The sequence below is a fragment of the Heterodontus francisci genome, chromosome 9 (assembly GCF_036365525.1).
Source record: "Heterodontus francisci isolate sHetFra1 chromosome 9, sHetFra1.hap1, whole genome shotgun sequence".
NCBI classification, from domain to species: domain Eukaryota; kingdom Metazoa; phylum Chordata; class Chondrichthyes; order Heterodontiformes; family Heterodontidae; genus Heterodontus; species Heterodontus francisci.
In genome coordinates, this window is record NC_090379.1 from 91,514,859 (window position 1) to 91,534,404 (window position 19,546).

At 42.7% G+C, this 19,546-nt stretch overlaps 1 protein-coding gene across 6 annotated transcripts in view; it reads left to right on the top strand.

Moving 5' to 3' along the window:
• LOC137373907 (spectrin beta chain, non-erythrocytic 1-like) overlaps positions 1–19,546 on the top strand; it is a 362,769-nt gene that overhangs the window by 239,819 nt on the left and 103,404 nt on the right. For all 6 annotated transcript variants that reach the window (XM_068039482.1, XM_068039486.1, XM_068039483.1 and 3 more), the window contains 4 exons: positions 457–720; positions 14,146–14,364; positions 14,478–14,567; positions 15,888–16,166. In XM_068039482.1, the coding sequence (XP_067895583.1) occupies positions 457–720; positions 14,146–14,364; positions 14,478–14,567; positions 15,888–16,166 (852 nt within the window). The remainder of the gene's footprint in view (positions 1–456; positions 721–14,145; positions 14,365–14,477; positions 14,568–15,887; positions 16,167–19,546) is intronic.

Consider the following 19,546-nt stretch of genomic DNA (forward strand, 5'->3'; position numbering starts at 1 on the left):
AGTTGAGAGAGGCAGTGGTGAGGTAGAGCTGGGTGTTGTCAATGTACACATGAAAACTAATGCTGTGCTTTTGGATGATGTTGCCGAAGGGCAGCATATAGATGGGAAATAAGGGGGGCCAAGGATAGATCCTTGGTGACACCAGAGGTAACAGCGAGGGAGCAGGAAGAGAAGCTGTGGCAAGTGATAAGTTTAAGTTTTGTGCTGTACCATTATTCATTGAAAATAAATGTCATTGTGAAAAACGAGGCAGCTTAATGTGAATAATCCCAAAGCCAGCAAAGTTTGCCAGTATGCAGTTTACTGTTATATTGTTCTGAGAACCACCTTTTACTTTTTTTCGATTTGAACAGAAGCTTGAAAATCGTATTTCAATTCTATAGCAACAAGTAGTTGCTGCTGGTGTCGTGATATTGAGGATGTTGTTCACTTTGTTTGGTCTTTCCCCAATGGCAGGAAGGGAAGCAGCTAATGGACGAGAAGCCAGAGTTTAAGCCAGTTGTCTCAGAGAAACTGAAAGAACTGTCAGATCTGTGGAAAGTTTTGGATTTGACCACTGAGAACAAAGCACAGCGCCTATTCCATGCAAACCGGTCAGAGCTGTTTGCGCAGACCCATGATGACTTAAACAAGTGGATGACTGAGTTGGAGTTACAGCTACGTTCTGAAGACTTTGGAAAGGACCTGACTAGTGTCAATATCCTGCTGAAAAAACTACAGGTAATGATGTTTCTTTCTGTACAGATTCTGCCTGACCTGCTGAGTGCTACCATCATTTATTGTTTTTATTTGAGTTAATGGGGAGGCTCAACTGGGTGGTTTGTAAATGGTGATGAAATTGATGAAATCTACATGTTGTCAATATAATACACGTGAAAGTCGGGAAAAAGAACTGGTATTTGGCCATTGAACTTTTTCTCTCCATACCAGTTGTATAGCTGGCATTGTCTCTCCCCAACTTACTTCATGACCAATGTTTAGGAACTTTCTTCAAATCTAGTCATTATTCTATAACTTGCAAAAATTGAATAACCTTCCAAGAGGCAGGAATAATTGAGTTATATTTAGTCATTCAGTAAAATTGCCAGTGGATTTACATCTTATAAACATGCGTGAACTGGCTACATACTTCAACAGTTACCAAAAATTTAAATTCCTTGCCAGATAGAATCAGTTTTATTGTTTAGTTTGCGTAACAGCCATGTGACTCTGACCAATAAGGACACTGCTGCACAAAATTACTGTCAAATCTGCTACTTAAGTCATACTATATAGAGAAAAGGAGCACCAGTCATGAAAACCCATGTTGAGGTCAGTTATTCATCAACCTAATCTTCCTGAAGGTGGAAATACAAATGCAAACTAACTTTTTTCTAGAATCTCGAAAAAAGAGGAAAGTTAAGACTCCACAAGGCAATTGGGTAGAGTTTCCGCATTGGGTGCAACCTGCAATTCCAGTGCAAATTGCGCCCCCAGGTTTGTGCTCAAACAGATTCGCATAACATCAAATGCAAAACTTGCCAAGAACCAGCGCAATCAGGCAACGTTTTAAAAGAAATAATTTGGCTTTAAAAATTATTCCTTGTTGTATTTAAGAGTGGTAGCTTTGTAAAGTTCAATTAATACAGTTGAATGAGTTTATCAGAAAAAATAAATACTTTAAATCCACCACCTATGAGTAACCTGATTTTAAATTACTGAAAATGACTTTAAAGAAAATATACAAAACTCTTTTCTACTTAGTGAGTTCCTTAATAAATTTAAAAAGAGACATTCAGAACCTTTCAAAACGTACCTATTAGTGTCCTTGCGCTTAAAAGTTCCAGCTGAATTTTTAGAGCTTCCTTGAAGGTCTGTAAACAAGTGCAATTACTGGAAACTCCCAGGGTGGTTAATTAACCCTGAGACCATGTCCAGTTTTGTGGGTGGGTCTGCATCTAGCAAGACATTTTTGAAATTAGCACAAAAGATTGCAGAAACTCAAGTTTCCCTGAACTCAATTTGCACTTAAAATTCTGTGAGTTTGTGCTGTACGCCAATATCAGGGGAATTGCTTCAAATAAACCTATGATTGAGTAGAAACTCCAGGCTATTGGTTAAATAGAGTCGCAGGTGAGTTTTCAACTTGAGTGTCTCCAAATAATAAAAACTGACACATAAGGGAGGGGTAACAGTATCTGGACAGTTTGTTGCAGACTTCGCTCACATCTCGTAGATAGGTGCAGGTTCAGAATGGGGCTGGTGTGGCCAATAACATACGCAGAGTAAGGGCAACCTGGGTGAGAAAGAGAATGAGGAACAGTGGCAGCATGGATACGAAGTTGGCTGAGTGATAGGGAACAGAGAGTAGGGGTAAATGTTTGTTTTTCGGATTGGAGGAAGGTATACAGTGTGGTTCCCCAGGGACTGGTACTAGGAAAACTGCTTTGCTTGATCTATGTTAATGACTTGGGGGGTAGACAGGAAAGTGGAGTTGAGACCACAAATTAGCCATGATCTTATCGAATGGCAGAGCAGGCTTGAAGGGTCGAATGGTCTGCTCCTGCTCCTAAGTCCTATGTTCTGATGACTTACAATTGGGTGTACCAGGCACAATTTGGAAATTTTCAGATGCTGCAAAACTTTTAAGTATTGTAAACTGTGAGGGAGATAGGGACGGACTTCAATGGACATAGGCTGGTGGAATGGGTGGTCATGTGGCAGATGAAATTTAATGCAGAAAAGTGCAAAGTGATACATTTTGGTAGGAAGACCAAGGAGAGACAATATAAAATAAAAGGTACAATTATAAAGGGGGTGCAGGAACAGAGAGACCTAGAGGTATAAGTGTACAAATCATTGAAGGTGGCAGGGCAGGTTGAGAAAGTGGTTAAAAAGGCATACAGAATCCTGAGCTTTATAAATAGAGTCATAGAGTACAAAAGCAAGGAAGTTATGATGAACTTTTATAAAGCAATGGTTCGGCCTTAACTGGAGTATTGTTTCCAATTCTGGGCACTGAACTTTAGGAAGGATGTGAAGGCTTTAGAGAGGGTGCAGGAAAGATTCTTGAGAATGGTTCCAGGATTGAGGGACTTCAGTTATTTGGACATATTGGAGAAACTGGAGTTATTCTGCTTCGAAAAGAGAAGATTGAGAGGAGATTTGATAAAGGTGTTCAAAATCATGAGGGGTCTGGCCAGAGTAGATAGGGTGAAACTGTTCCCGTTGTCAAGAACCAGAGGACACAGATTCAAAGAAGCAAAGGTGACATGAGGAAAGCTTTTTTACCTAGCAGTTGATTAGGATCTGGAATGTACTGCCTGAAAAGCTAGTGAAGGAAGATTTAATCGTGGCTTTCAAAAAGGAATTGGGTACATAGGAAATGGGAGCAGGAGTAGGCCATTTGGCCCCTCAAGCCTGCTCTAATAATCAACTAGATCATGGTTGATTTTCTACCTCAACGCCATTTTCCTGCATTATCCCCAAATCCCTTGATATCTTTAGCACCTGACGGGAAAAAATTGCAGGGCTATACGGGGAAAGGGCTGTGGAATGGGACTAGTTAAATTGCTCTTGCAGGGAGCTGGCACAGGCTCAATGGGAACAATGGTCTCCTTCTGTGCTGTAACCATTCTATGACCTTAGTCGCGAGTCTACTATGCGGTACCTTACAAAGGCCTTTTGAAAGTCTAGATATAATACATCTACTGCTATGCCCTTATCTACTCTTCCTGTTCCTTCAAATAATTAATTGACCAAGCAGGACCTTCCCTTCTTCCCTTTTGAAATCTATTTTCAATTACTAGATGTTTTTCTATGATATCTTTTGAGTCAAGATTCCATTATATTTCCGATCATTGACATTAAGCTAACAGTTTTATCATTCCCTGGACTTGTTCCTATCTCCTTTCAAATATAAATATCACATTTGTTGTTCACCAGTCCTGTAGCACTATTCTCTTTTCTAATTAATTTTTATATCCATGTAATAGTGCCTCTGCTAACTCTTCCTTAATACTTTTTAATAGATGTGGATGCAAACCATCCAGACCAAGGCTTTTATTCTCCCTAAGTTCGATTAATTTATCAATTACCTTCCCACTTTCTATATTAAATTTCTTATAATCATTTTTGATCTCTTCCAATGTCTTGCCTATCTTGTTAGGCAAAGCAACTATTTCCTATTTCTGCCATTTTGCTGTCATTACCTGTGAATTTATCTTGTGTATCCCTTAGTGACCGTGTCCCTCCTGATTTTTCTTTTGTTATTTATCTGTAGAGTAATTTATTATTTATTTTCATATTCCTTGATAATTTAATTTTTGTAGTTCCTCTTTACTCTCCTGATTTTTTTTTTACTTCTCTCCTAACCTATGTACTTAGTGTATGCCTTTTTCTTTGTTTCAATTTTACCTTGATCTATTTAACAATCCATGGTATTTTAATATTATCGCATTTTTTAGCAGAACATATTTTTTAGAACTTTGTTGATTACCATTTTAAATATTGCTCACTGTTGTTTATCTTTTTGTCAACATGTTTCTCCAGCTTATCTAACACCCCTTCAAAATTAGCATTATTCCAACCTATTCCTTTGGTTTCCATTTTACTCACACTCAGTCATTATTTTAATCCTTATTATGTTATGATCGCTCTTGCTTGGCTGTTTCCTACACTTACTTCTCCTATCTGTGTGACTCAGAATATCCAATTTGAATAATAAAATTTATGTCTTTAAAATTATAAAGGAATTTGATCTGGTAGCAACAAAAATTATTTCCTCTGGTGGGGAAAATCAAAAACAAGCCAACATAATCTTAAAATTAAGCCCAGGCCATTTAAGAGTCAAATCAGGAGGCACTTTTTCCACACAAAGGGTCTTGGTACCTAGAATTCTCTTCCCCCAAATGGTTACTGATGCTAGTTCAATTAAAATTTTCAAGCATGAGATTGATAGATTTTTGTTGAATAAGTGTATCAAGTGATATGGAGCAAGGTATATGGAATTGAGTTGCAGATAGCTATGATCTAATTGAATGATGGCACTGGCTTGAGAGTCTGAATAATGCCACTTCTGTTCCTATGTTCCTTCCACGGATGAAGCACTAAATATCCAGAAGGAGCTAAAACACTTGGTAGTGTAGGTTATAAATTTGCATATAAAGCCAACTCTGCTTTTTATCACCTCAATAACATTGTCAGAATGAATTTCTGTTTCCTTTTGTTGATTTTGTTTTATTCCAGAACCAGTGAAATGCTTTTCTCAATAAATGGAAGCGAAGACAACAGAGTAGAGTTTTACAAGAGAATAACTTGGCATGCTGTTCTTATTTGAATAAGCTAACAACCAAATGTGGTGGAACAACACAGTAGAGAGTGGACACAGGAATGATCAATAGTTAATCTGTGTGAAACCAGCAAATTGGTGAAGCTGGAGTATGCACAGTGGGTGCCAGAGCAAATAATGAGCGCAGTAAAGCCCTAATCATGCACATCATTTACCTTCTATCCGAATTAATACAGATAAAACAAACAAGGTCCCCATAGAAAACAATGAAAAAGGATTTTTGGAATTAAATATAACTCCAAAAATAAAATAGTAGGATGCGTGGAGGTGGGTGAGGGTGTTTTGTAGGGTCACATGTCTCTGTGGAACTGTAATTGATTAGGGTGTAACAGTTATTAGTTTTATAAGTTGCCTTGATGAGCTGTGCAAATACTTTTGTAAGTTCATTGAAGTTAATGAATTCTTAAGAGAAGCTTTATGATTTTGAAGATTTTATTCAATGTGTGTACACAATGCATAAAATAATATTTCTAACTTTTTATAAACCTTTCAAAAAGTAATGCAAACCAACAACGGAATCAGCTGCAAATCCATTGGAAAACATTGTTAAGCGACACCCACTAGTGGCCAAATGATGCATGAAACTTTTCTAACTTTTTGACGTGATTGGTTAAAGTTGACTGATGCCAACTGCTCAAATCCTGTAATTTAGCGACGCTGAGGAATTGATAGTAGTGATCTACTGGGTAACTCCAGCTGGCCTTGTGGGATACTTGAATGACTCCTGTAGGTAATGACACCAGTCCTACAGTTATACATAAGTAAAATACTGCGGATGCTGGAAATCTAAAATTAGAACAGAAAATGCTAGATCATGCAAGGCTGGCCCCATCTTTTAAAGGCAGTAGCCCCTGAGGAGACTGAGAAGGACCCTGCCAACTGGAGATATCTGGAAATGGAAGAAGGCAGAGCAAGGGTGGTGCCCAGCTTCTCTGATCCCTTCCTGGAGGTGCTTCTCTGTACAGCATGGGCTCAAAGGGAAGTCATTTTCCCTCAGGATGGGAGGAGGGTAAAAAGGGCATGGATGGAGATAGCGGAGAAGGTGAATAGCCATGGGGTGGTTGCACGTATGTGGCTGCACTGTAGAAAGAGGATCAATGGCATGCTGGTCCACTTACATCTCCAGCATCCACTGTATGGTTTGCTGGCTGTGGGTCTCCCTGAGGATCGCCACTGTCTCAATGGAGGATGCCATGCGCGCACACACCAGAGACATGGCTGTACTCATGTTCAGGTGCATCAGTGCTGTGCTCACCAGATTGTGACCCCATTGCTATTCATGCACGACTACACACCGACATGAGAGAATCTGCCCTGGTGGAGGGTTTGGGGGAATGATGACACTGCATCCCCTGAGGTCTCTTCCTCCTCCTCAGAGGTGAAAGCCTGTCCCGTAGGCTCTGCAGTTGCCTGTTCTTGTCCAAGACCTGCAAGAGCGAGAAGGGTGATAGGGTAATGCATGTTCTGACACGCCCTTCTGGCTGCTCATCATCTGGAGTTCTGTGTGACTAGTGGTGGTCACATGAGCACTGTGCTTTGTGCTTGCCAGACAGTCAAGGAAAGGGCAACAGGGCTATCGAAGGTGGAAGATTTATTTGATTGAATGGGTGTGTAAGGAAGTCTCATGAGAAATGTGTCTGTAATAGTGAGTCACGAACCACCCTTTCGTGTATTTCATTGCGTCTTGCCTGCAGTCCCTCAGGATCTTTATTATATTCTGCCTGGTCATGAGCCCCCTCCAAATCCTCATCGTGCTCCAGGATGTCCTCATTGATGAAAACTTCTCCCCTCTGTAGCGCCAGGTTGTGCAGATCAGAGCACTCTACAATGATATGCGAGACCTTTGCTGGGCATATTGAAGGGCTTCACCAGATCTATCAAGGCATCTGAACCACACCTTTAGAAGCCCTATGGCCTGCTCGATGGTCACTCGAGTTGTCCCGTGGCAGCTGTTGTATCTCTCCTCTGGATCTGTGCTTCGGTTCCGCACAGGTGCCAGTAGACAGGTCTTCAGTGGATAGCCCTTGTCACCCAGTATCTGTCATTGAAGGTGCGTGGGGAGCCTGAAAATGTCAGGCACCTGGGACTGCCTTAGTATGTAGGCATCATGACAGCTTTCTCAGAACCTTGCACAGGCCTGAAGGACCCATATGTGGTGGTCACAGACCAGTTGTACGTTGAGCGAGTGGTGGCTCTTCCTGTTCGTGAAGGCTGCTGTCTGGTCTAGGGGAGCCTTGATGGCCGTATGCATGCAGTAGATGACACCCTGCACTTGGGGGAATCCAGCAATGGCCTTGAATCCTTCAGTCTTCTCAGCTTGACCGTCCAGATCGATACTAAACTGTATGAATTGGTCAGTCCTCCTGAAGATTACATTGGTGACAATCTTGATGCAGCGATAAGCTGCAGACTGGGCGATCCCACGGATATTTCTGGAAGATCCCTGGAATGATGTTGAGGTATAGAAATTCAATGCTACAGTGACTTTCAATGCCACAGACATTGGGTGCTCATCACTTCCCAATGGGCTCTTTGGTGACACTGTTGCTCTGACATTTGCGGGAAGCAGAGCCTCTGACAGTAGACCTTTTCTGGTGGGTAGAGTCAGCTGCACACAAGAGGCTGGTTGCGTACCCTTCTGTGCCCTCCTCATCCATACCCCCATCCAGCCTCATGATTCTGGTGCCCCTCTGGGTGCTGCAGTCCCACTTCCAGTGGCTGCAGCCTGTTCTGTCTCTGATGCCCCTCCTCACTGGAGGTCTCTAAGCTTGAGTGAATGAGCTCCATTGCAAGTTGCTGCACTCACTTCTTAAGGCTTCCTCCCCCTCTGTACCCCGTACGCGAAAGTGGCAAGTCAGACAGGACACTCAACCAGAATGCCTCTGCCGTACTTGCAAATTTGGCTAGCCTCCAGATTGTTACTGCTGCTGTTTACTCGCTATCGCCCTCCCTACAATGCCGTGATACCTCTCGAATGGCTGCCGACTACAGCCAAGACTGACCTTCCACTGAGTTTCCACCTCCTTTTAGCTAGCGAAGCTCTGAAGCTCCATTGATCTGGTGCGTGCCTCTCAAAATTGTAAAAAGCTGGTAAAATTGCCGTTAACCTATGTAACAGGTCTGATTTCCTTCCCGCTGCCTTCATGTGCAGCCTCCACCTGCCAGCCTGGCCACCTCCGAGAATATCCACTAGCAACATAAGTACATCGGGCTTCCCTGCCGACGCCATTCACTGCCATTTTGCTGCCTCTTTCACCTTCCAGCCCATCTCCACTGCACTGACAAAATTCTGCCCAACATTTCAGAATAATGAAAGGTCACTGACCTGAAACATTAACTCTATTTTTCTCCCTACAGATGCTGCCAGACTTGCTGAGTATTTCCAGCACTGTGGTACAGGAAGCCATTCAAGTTGGGGGATTAAATAGAAATGTAGTGGTAGTAGGGGACAGTATAGTTAGGGAGAATGACACCGTTCTCTGCAGCCAAAAGCTTGAGTGTAGAAGGCTGTGTTGCCTGCCCGGTGCTAGGGTTTGGGACATCTGCCCAGGGCTGGACAGGAACTTGCAATGGAAGGGGCAGGATCCAGTCATCATGGTCCACATGGATACCAACGACGTAGATAGGACTAGGAAAGAGGTTCTGCAAAGGGAGTGTGAGCAGCTAGTAGCTAAATTAAAATGCCGAACCTCAAAGTTAATAATCTATGGGTTATTACCTGAGCCACGAGCAAATTGGTGTAGGGTAAATAAGATTAGAGAGTTAAATGCTTGACTCAAAGATTGGTATGGTAGAAATGGGTTTCAATTCATGGGGCACTGGCACCAGTACTGGGAAAGTGGGAGCTGCACTGTTGGGACTGTCTTCACCTGAACTTTGCTGGGACAAGTATTCTGGTGAGTCATGTAACTAGGGTGGTAGAGAGGGATTTCAACGAAATAGTGGGGCGAGGGATCCAGTGAGGGAAGATGTGATAATTTAAAGAGAGGGGAGAAGGCAAGAGAGCAAGGTAGCAATAAGGGTAATGATAATCTGAGTGTAGCGGGAAGGAACAGAGTTTACCAACTTAAAGGTGTGCCAGCAGATGAGGCTAGAGATTGTGAACCAACAGAGGGCAGGGAGGGTTTGGGTGAAGAGAGATTTAGAAATCCAAAGAGAAAGGTCGAGGCATTGGAACAGTATAGCAATGTGGGTAAAGACAAACAGGAAGGGACAGAGAGTTTAACAAAAATTGTACATCAGCGAATAAGGATATTGCAGGGAACAGAAGTAAAAAAAATGAAATTAAAGGTTCTTTATCTGAATGCGTGAAGCATCTGCAATAAGATAGACGAACTAGTGACACAAATAGAGGTAAATGATTTCGATCTAATCGCCAATACAGAGACATGGTTACACGGTGATCAAGGTCACAAAATAAATGTTCCAAGTACGCAATCTTTCAGAAAGACAGACAGAATGGCAAAGGAAGAGGGGTAGGCTTGATAGTAAAGAATGACATAAGGACATGAGTGAGAAAGTATCTGGCCTCAGAAGATCATGAAGTAGAATCAGTATGGGTGGAAATTAGGAACAGCAAGAATCAAAAAACACTGGTGGGAGTAGTTTATAGGCCCCCTAACAGTAGTTATACCATTGGACAGAGCATTAAACAGCAAAATATAGGAGATTGTAACAAAGGCAATGTAATAATTGTGGGAGACTTTCTTCTTCACATAGACTGGGACAATGAAACTGGCAAGAGTGTTCTAGAAGATGAGTTTGTAGAATGTTTTCGGAACAGTTTCTTGGACAATACATTGTGGAACCAGCTAGAGATAAAGCTCTCTTAGATCTAGTATAATGTAATGAAGCAGGGTTAAACAGTAATGTCATAGTAAAAGATCCACTGGAAATAGTGTTCATAATACCATTGAATTCCATGTTAAGTTTGAAAGTGACATACTCCAATCAGAAACAAGATTCCTTTTACAGAATTGGTGGTAAATTAACAATGGGAAGCATTTAAAGAAATAATTCAGAATGTTCAACAAAAATATATTCCATTGAAAAACAAAAACTCAGCAATAAAGACCCATCTGCGGCTTACTGAGGAAGTTAAGGATAGTATTAGATTAAAAGAAGGGACTTACAATGTTGCAAAAAAGAGTAGCAAGTCTGAGGATTGGGAGTGTTTTAGAAACCAGCAAAGAGCCATCAAAAAGTTGATAAAAAAAGGAAAAAATAGAACATGAATAAACTAGCCAGTGAATGAAATGTTGTCGCAGCTTCCTAAACTACTTCGGGCGGCACGGTGGCGCAGTGGTTAGCACCCCAGCCTCACAGCTCCAGCGACCTGGGTTCAATTCTGGGTACTGCTTGTGTGGAGTTTGCAAGTCTCCCTGTGTCTGCGTGGGTTTTCTCCGGGTGCTCTGGTTTCCTCCCACATGCCAAAGACTTGCAGGTTGATAGGTTAATTGGCCATTATAAATTGCCCTTAGTATAGGTAAGTGGTAGGGAAATATAGGGACAGGTGGGGATGTGGTAGGAATATGGGATTAGTGTAGGATTAGTATAAATGGGTGGTTGATGGTCGGCACAGACTCGGTGGGCCGAAGGGCCTATTTCAGTGCTGTATCTCTAAACTAAACTAATGTAAAAACAGATAGTAAGACCTTTTTTAGGTATATAAAAAGGAAGAGAATAGCTAAAGTAAACGTTGGTCCCTTAGAAGCAGGGACAGAAAAAACTGTCATGGGGCAAGAGGAAATGGCAGAGGCATTGAACAAATACTTTGTGTCTGTCTTCACACTAGAAGACACAAGTTCCATACCAGAAATAGACAGTAATCTAGGGGCTAAAAAGAGTGGGGAAATTAATATCAGCAGAGTAAAAGTATTGGAGAAACTTAAGGGACTAAAATCTGACATCCTCGGGACCTGATGGCCTACACCCTAGGGTTCTAAAAGAGAAAGCTGCAAAGATAGTGGATATGCTAGCTATGATCTTCCAAAATTCCTTAGATTTTGGAATGGTCCCATCAGATTGGAAGTTGGCAAATGCTACACAGCTTTTCAAGAAAGGAGGGAGAAAGAAAACAAGGAAATACAGGCCAGTTAGCCTAACATCAGTTGTTGGGAAAATGCTGGAATCTATTATTAAAGAGGTCTTAACAATGCACTTAGAAAAGCACAGTATGATTAGAACAAGTCAACATGTTTTTACTAAGGCGGCATTTGCTGACAATGCAACCACTAGGTGGTGCAATACTAGCACATGCGCAAATGCAGCCTCTTCCACTGAAACATCACTGTCTGATTAAACATCAGCTGCCAGGATTAAAGATGGTACTGCTCAATATATCACAAAAAAAAATTCAACCTGAAAATCCCCTCAATGGCTGTCATCGCTGCCTCCATCCAACCCCCAACAGTCCCCCGCTTCCTCCTTCCATTGAGTTTTGCTTTGTTGCTCCCTCCTGTGCCCGTCTTCTCGCTGCTCGCTCCCCGCTCTCCAGCCGCTAGTTCCAGGCCGCGCCATGTCCCTCTTCTCGGCCACTCGCTACCGCATTCGATCGTTCCCCGCCGCGCAGCCCAAAAAAGCAAGGCGGGCTGCAAGGGGTGATGGGGTGGTGTAGGAGTAAGTAGCCGAGAGGAGGGTAGTGGCGCAGCCTGGAGCTAGCGGCTGGAAGGGGGTGGGGAAGTAAGGAGCGGGGAACAGTCACCCCAGGGGAGTGGTGAGGGGAGCAATGGCAAGGTCTGGTGCAAACGGCTAAGGTGGGGGAAGCGGCCGGTGGGGAGGAGGGGGGGAGCGAATGGCTGAGATGGGGGAAGCGTGGAGGCCTAGCACGAGTGGACGAGGGGAGAGCAGCTAGTGAGGGAGGAGGAAGCGGGAGAGGGGAGCAAGTGGCTGAGGAAAGGCAGCACCCTGGCGGGGATCGAGCGGGGTGAAGTGACAATTGAAGCATGGATGGTGGGAGGGAACGGGGTAGTGTTGGGTGAATGGAGATGGGTGACGATGGAGACAGCTTTTGAGGGGTGGTGACGTAATTGCGTGGTGATGTCATGTGCTCATGCGTGCATTCATACTGGCAGGCTGGCAAATGTTCGCACACATTGTTGACATCTGTGATCGCTCTGTGCATGCTCTGCGTTGTCAGCAGTAACTTTGTTTTACTAAAGCTAAATCCTGTTTGACAAATTTATTCAAGTTTTTTGACCATGTAACTAGTCGGTAGATAAAGGGGAACTAGTAGATGTAGTATATCTGGATTTTCAACAGGCTTTTGATAAGGTGCCACACAAAGTAAGGTAAGGGCTCATGGAGTTGGGGATAATATATTAGCATGGATAGATGATTGGTTAATGGACAGGAAGCAAAGAGTGGCCATAAACGGTGTATTTTCGAGTTAGCAGGCAGTGAATAGTGGAGTTCCGCAAAAATCAGTGCTGGGGCCTCAGCTATTTACAATCTATATTAATGACTTAGATGAAGAAACAGAGAGTAATGTATCTAAGCTTGCTGATGATACAAAGGTAGATGGAAAGGTAAGCTGTGGGGAGGAGACAGAAAGGCTGCAAAGAGATATAGACAGGTTAAGTAAGTGGGCAACAAGATGGCAAATGGAGTATAATGTAGGGAAGTGTGAAGTTATTCACTTCTGTCCAAAAAATGGAAAAGCAGAATACTTTTTAAAAGGTGTGACACTTGTAAGTGCTAATGTGTGTGCTTGTTCAAGGAATGTCGAAAGTCAGCATGCAGGTACAGCAAGCAATTAGGAAGGCAAATGGCGTGTTGGCCTTTATTTCAAGGGAATTGGAGTACAGGAATAAAGAAGTCTTGCTGAAATTATATAGGGTTTTGGTGAGACCACATCTGGAGTATATGCAGTTTTGGTCTCCATATTTAAGATAGGATATACTTGCATTGGAGGCAGTACAGCGAAGGTTCACTAAATTGGTCCCTGGGATAATGGGGTTGTCCTATGATGAGAGGATGAGTAAATTGGGCCTATATTCTCTGGAGTTTAGAAAAATGAAAGGTGATCTCATTGAAACATACAAAATTCTGAAGGGGCTGGATAGGGTGGACACTGAGAGATTGTTTCCGCTGGTCGAGGAATCTAAAACACAGGGGCACAGACTCAGGATAAACAGCCGATCATTTCGGACTGAGACGAGGAGAAATTACTTCACTTAAAAGGTTGTGAATCTTTGGAATTCTCTACCCCAGATGCTCCATCGTTGAATACATTTCAGGCTGGGATAGACAGATTTTTGGTCTCTCGGGAAATGACCGGATATGGCGAGCAGACGGGAAAGTGGAGTTGAAGCCTAAGATCAGCCATGATCATATTGAATGGCGGAGCGGGCTCGATGTGCCATATGGTCTACTCCTGCTCCAATTTCTTGTGTTTCTGTTTTTATTAAAGTTATAGATGATGTCTATTATCAAGTTTACTTATTTAGTGCCAAAAACAGTTCAAAAATCATTTCTTCCAAAGTAAATTCATGACACTCAAGTTTGTTCCTGTGATAACTCTTTGGCCCCAGTATTCTGCCGTCGTCTTTGTTTGCTGACGTCTTGTCATTTCAGCACTCTGTATGCCCTGTAAAATTATACCAGAGCTAAAGACTTACAGATGAATACCCTGACATGGAATTGCCAGTGTATGAGGACATGTTACAAACCCGATGATTGGTTTGTTCTAGATGTGCTACCGATTCGTTAGTCAGTCGTCTTGGTGCCAGCGCATTCTTCCTTTCCTTTTGTTCAAAGGGAAAGTCTTGCAATGGAGAACGGAAGATGCTTGACTAACTTGTTTTTGATGTGGACAGGTGTTGGAAAATCAAGTGGAAGTGCGGCAGAAAGAGGTGGAGGAGCTTCTGTCTCAGACCAGAATTCCCTCTCAAGATGGACAGATGGAGACAGATGGGAAAGAAAAGGATATAGAGAGTAGATTCTTACAACTGATGGACCCTCTGCAGGAACGGCGCCAAAAGCTCTTCATATCAAAGATGATTTACCAGTTTTATCGTGATCTGGAAGATGAGATTGTAAGAAATGATGTGCCTATTCTTGACAGCAGACTAATGAAAATAGTAAATTATACAGAGATATCAATGGCTTTGTTTTGTGAAAATTTACACTTTTACATGTTCTCTTTTAGCTTTGGGTGCAGGAACGAATGCCCTTAGCTACATCCACAGACCACGGCAACAATCTCCAGACAGTACAGCTCTTAATGAAGAAGAATAAGGTAGGTAGTATTCTTGGGAACATTGCATCAAGTGTTTCATTGCAATTTTGTACTTATGAAATTTCAAACACCAGAATATTTTCTTTTTCTGTCATTGGATTTTGAACTGTTGAAATTTATCTTAAGCCATATATGTCTCACCAGAGGATCTTTTTTGCCAAAGGCTTAAGCAATGGTCTGCATAGATCTAAGGCTTACCCCATTGTATTCTATCACAATGTGAGCTGCTACATTGCACACATTGGGCTGGATTTTATGGGCCTTCCTGAGGTGGGGTCGGAGGCCGGGGGGGGTGGTGCTCATAGAATCGCGACGGGTTGTGGGGCGGAGGGCCCATCGCCAAGCGATTTTGCTGGGAGCGGGATAGGTTGATGACTGCCTTCCCATGGTGGGGTGGGGGGCCTTGTAAAATGAGGTGCCTTACCTCATTGGTGGGGGGGGGGGTGCGGTGGTGGTCCCTTCTTTGTGGGCAATCTATAACTCCAACTCCATGGACCCCCCCTCCCGCTGGACATCATGCTCACCCTCTCACCCCCCTGTCGCCAAGCCCTTCCAGACTGGTCCTGGGGACCCCGCCTCACTTAGCTGAGGTCCAGTGTTCCAGCGCTGGGTCTGGGTCCGACCTCTGCAGTACCAGCAGTGGCCACAACTAGTAGTGGTGCTGCTGATACTGCTGAGCTGTCGGCCGTGTAATTGGCCGGCAGCTATTGTAGGCGGGATCCCCGTCTTTAAAGGGACGGGGATCTCGGCACCGGGCACTTAGGCAGCAAAACGATGAAGGATTGCTCCTGGGGGCCATGAGCCCCGCCTCCTCCACAAAATCCAGCCCATTACTCTACCTTAGAAAGATGTCTGATGTTCAGCTACTATTGTCGAATCAGCATACGGAGGGCTTTTGTCATTCCAGTGCCCATCCTTATCCATTGCTAACCTCTAAGTCCAAGTAAAATGAATATTACTGGGTTTTATTTGGCATTTTGCCCTCCAGAAGTAGAATAGACCATAAGTGTGTGGTAAAACACAACTTTTGTCTTATATCACACTATCATATCTTTCATTCTTGAAGATTTCAGACAATTTTTTTTGAAGCTGACAAAATAACAATTAATATTTGCAAAGCTTATTGCTGGTGAAAGATTAATTTATTCTTTTACTTAAACGAAATACTCGATAACATGATATGTTTGGGAATTGTTCAGCTTTTTCATTGCTGGAAGAGTAATAGTAGTGTACTGTTACTCGATACAAACAAAACTCTAGAGGTCCACCTGATTAAACTCCCTATTGTTACTGCCATAAGACTTTCTTCTGTTCCCACAGACTCTCCAGAAGGAGATCCAAGGGCATCAGCCACGTATTGATGATGTGATGCAAAGAGGAGAAACGATGATTGTGGAACAAAGGCCTGATTTGGGTGATATCGAGGAACGATTGAAAGAGTTAAAGGAATTGTGGGACAAACTGCAGGAAGAAACAGAGAAAAGACAAAAGCGTCTGGAAGGTGCAAATGAAGCCCAGCAATATTATCTGGATGCTGCAGAAGCCGAAGTTTGGATGAGTGAGCAGGAGCTGTACATGATCGCTGATGAAAAAGCCAAGGTAACTACTCAATTTTAGACACATAATTTTACTGTTCCGTATTGCACATCCTGAAGAGTGTATGTTGGGGAGTTAATGGGCTAATAATTGTATCTTTGAACGACATGCTTTTCAACATAAAGAGGATGGCTTTGAAGTATCATGAGAAGAAAACATAGCTTTTAGAGACTGAGTGTTGTGTACGAGGAATCCTTGTGCAAGGGAATAAGTGACAGTAATGATGTCAACCATTAGTGATTAAAATATAATGTATAACTGTGGTGGCTAGTGTATTAAAGGAAGGTAGAGGGATTTATTAACTATAGGATTGAAAGATAACAGTTAACAAAGCCTACTGTTCAAAGGATTTGAGAACAGTTAAGCCAGGCAGTCTTGTTTGAGGGAAGTAGCTTTGGAGTAAGCAGCTACAACTCTTTACATTAATAGACTATTCTCAAGGGATTTAGGAATAGATATATCATGAGGTCTTATCTGTGACATGTACTTTTGATGTGGGCAAAATATGGAGTATAAAGGGCCATGGTTTACAACAGTTCTTTAGAGGCCTTGAAAGGTAGTACGAGAAACTGAAAGCCATTCTGTGTCCAGTTGGGCCCATAACCTAGATTAGGTAGCTATAAAGTCCATTCTGTACTCTGTACTATCAAGTGTCTTATGGACTCAAAATGTGCTACTGTGACCCACAAAATAGGAAGGAGTTGATTGGCAGCTGAATGGAAACAATATGGACTAAAAATATGGGGTAGCTTTTTTTCAGGTGAATCAGTATTTTCATTGCCCCAGTGGTTAGGAAGGTGCTAGGCTCAATCCATAGTCTGTAATAAGTTCACAGACATTCTTGAAAAGTGCCACAAAACATTCATGAGACCTGCAGCTGGCCACAGGTTAACTGGCAGTCAGCTGACTGAGCCAAGTATTGTTCCTTACTTACCTGCTGATCTTCCAAGCTGCTGCAATGTTCAGCCATAACAGTCTCTATAATGACTTCTCTATAATGACATCTTTCTAATTTCCATGTCACTTTGCACATTACTCACCTTTTACAAGCGCTTACCACTAGTCACAGACCAAATAGATATCCAAATGAGCTGATTCAAATAACCCTCATCACAACATGTAAAAAAAAAACGCAGGAAAAGACTGGCTGATCCATCAAGTTTGCACTGAATAGTCATGATAGAACTAAGCATCCTAAATTCCCAGTGTACCCTCCCACATGTAGTCACGTAATCCTCAGATACTGAAGCAGCTCTATCAATATGCAGCAAGACCTGGACAACATCCAGGCTTGGGCTGATAAGTGGCTAGCAGTGTTCATACCACACAAGTGCCAGGCAAGGACCATCTCAAACAAGAGAGAATCTAACCGTCTCCCCTTGACATTCAATGGCTTTGCCACCCCCCCCCACCCCCACAATCAACATCCTGGGGATCACCATTGACCAGAAACTGAATTGGACCAGCCACATAAATACTGTGGCTACAAGAGCAGGTCAGAGGCTATGAATTCTATAGCGAGTAACTCACCTCCTGACTCCCCAATGCCTGTCCACCAATTACAAGGCACAAATCAGGAGTATGATGGAATACTGTCCACTTGCCTGGATGGGTGCAGTTCCAACAACACTCGAAGCTCCACACCATCCAGGACAAAGCAGTCTGCTTGATTGGCACCTCATCCACCACCTTCAATATTCACGCCCTTCACCACCGACGCACAATGGCAGCAGTGTGTACCATCTACAAGATGCATTGCAGCAACGCACCAAGGCTCCTTTGACAGCACCTTCCAAACCCGTGACCTCTACCACCTAGAAGGACAAGGGCAGCAGATGCATGGGAGCACCACCACCTGCAAGTTTCCCTCCAAGCCACACACCATCCTGACTTGGAGCTATATCGCCGTTCCTTCACTGTCGCTGGGTCAAACTCCTGGAACTCCCTTCCTAACAGCACAGTTGGTGTGCCTACACCACGAGGACTGCAGTGGTTCAAGAAGGCAGCTCACCACCACCTTCTTGAGGGCAATTATGGATGGGTAATAAATGCTGGCATAGTCAGCGACGCCCACATCCCCTGAATGAATAATAAAAAAAAATCTCATGAGAGAGGCAGAGAAAATAAATTGTGCTGTGATAACGGAAACTGTTTCAAACAGGGATCATTCTGGTCACCTCCCTTTGAACTTTTTCCACACCCTCGATATCACTGACCATGTGAGGCGACTTAAACTATATGTAGTTATCCAGATAAGACCTAACTAATGTCCTATGCAAGACATTAACTATAGTTCTCAGATCAGGCAGCATTGTGGAGAGAGAAACAAATTTAATGTTTCAGGTCAATGACCCCCAAAGTTCACCGACCAGGACAATTAACTTTGTTTTTCTCTGCACAGATGCTGGCTGACCTACTGAATATTTGCAGTATTTTCTTTTGTTGTTTCAGATTTCCACTATTTTGCTTTTTGCACTGCTATAGTTCTTTTAGTTTCATACTGAATTGTCCTTGCATAACTACTTCCCCATACCATCAACCAGTGCAGCTTTCTTTCCATTGGCATAAAAGTGGTGAAACTCAACATGAGGAGATTCTCCCCTGATAACTCAGGTTAGATTCAGCTAGCACATGTGTATGCAGCTGTGGTGCAGCAGGCAGACAGATTTAGGACACATATTCAATACTTCCAATAGTGGGTGATTTTGTCCTACTGATGAGTGGGGCCAGGTGAAATGCTTGACAGGGCTTTTTCTCTAATTCATCCAAAGATCTCAGTGAGCAACTGGCAGGCAGTCACAAACTCAAAAAGCACTTGTAAACATCTGAATACCAAGGTTGAAATTTACTGAGACTATTCTCTCCTCCCTGTTAAATGCAACAGTAACATGATTTCATAGTTTAAGGCTTAATTAAGTGCATTTGTATTTAAAGTTAATAATTTGGTCTTCTTGTAATCTGCAAAGTAGATTTCAATCTGATAAATAGTTAGTATTTGTTAATAAAATGTAACATTGAAAGAGAGAAGTAAAAAAAAACTATGTTATTCCCTGGCAGTTTACTTGAATATCTATATCCTCTGCCAGCATGGGAATAGGAATGACAGACAAATCTAACTAGAAGAAGTTGGTCCTGTGATGGAGTGCTGAATTTTTGTGAGGCACTCCATCCAATAGGCCAGCCAGGAAGCATGTATTTTAAACCATCATGGTGCGATAATATTGGGTTACATGTCTGAGTTGTTTCTGTACTGATATTTTATCTGCTTATTACCTGTGCTTTATTTGGCTCAACTATAAATTGTCTTTAGGGCAGAGTGGCTTGTACTAACTATGAATTTAGAAGATCTTGAAGGGGCTTTGACTTGTATCTCGCATTTTTAA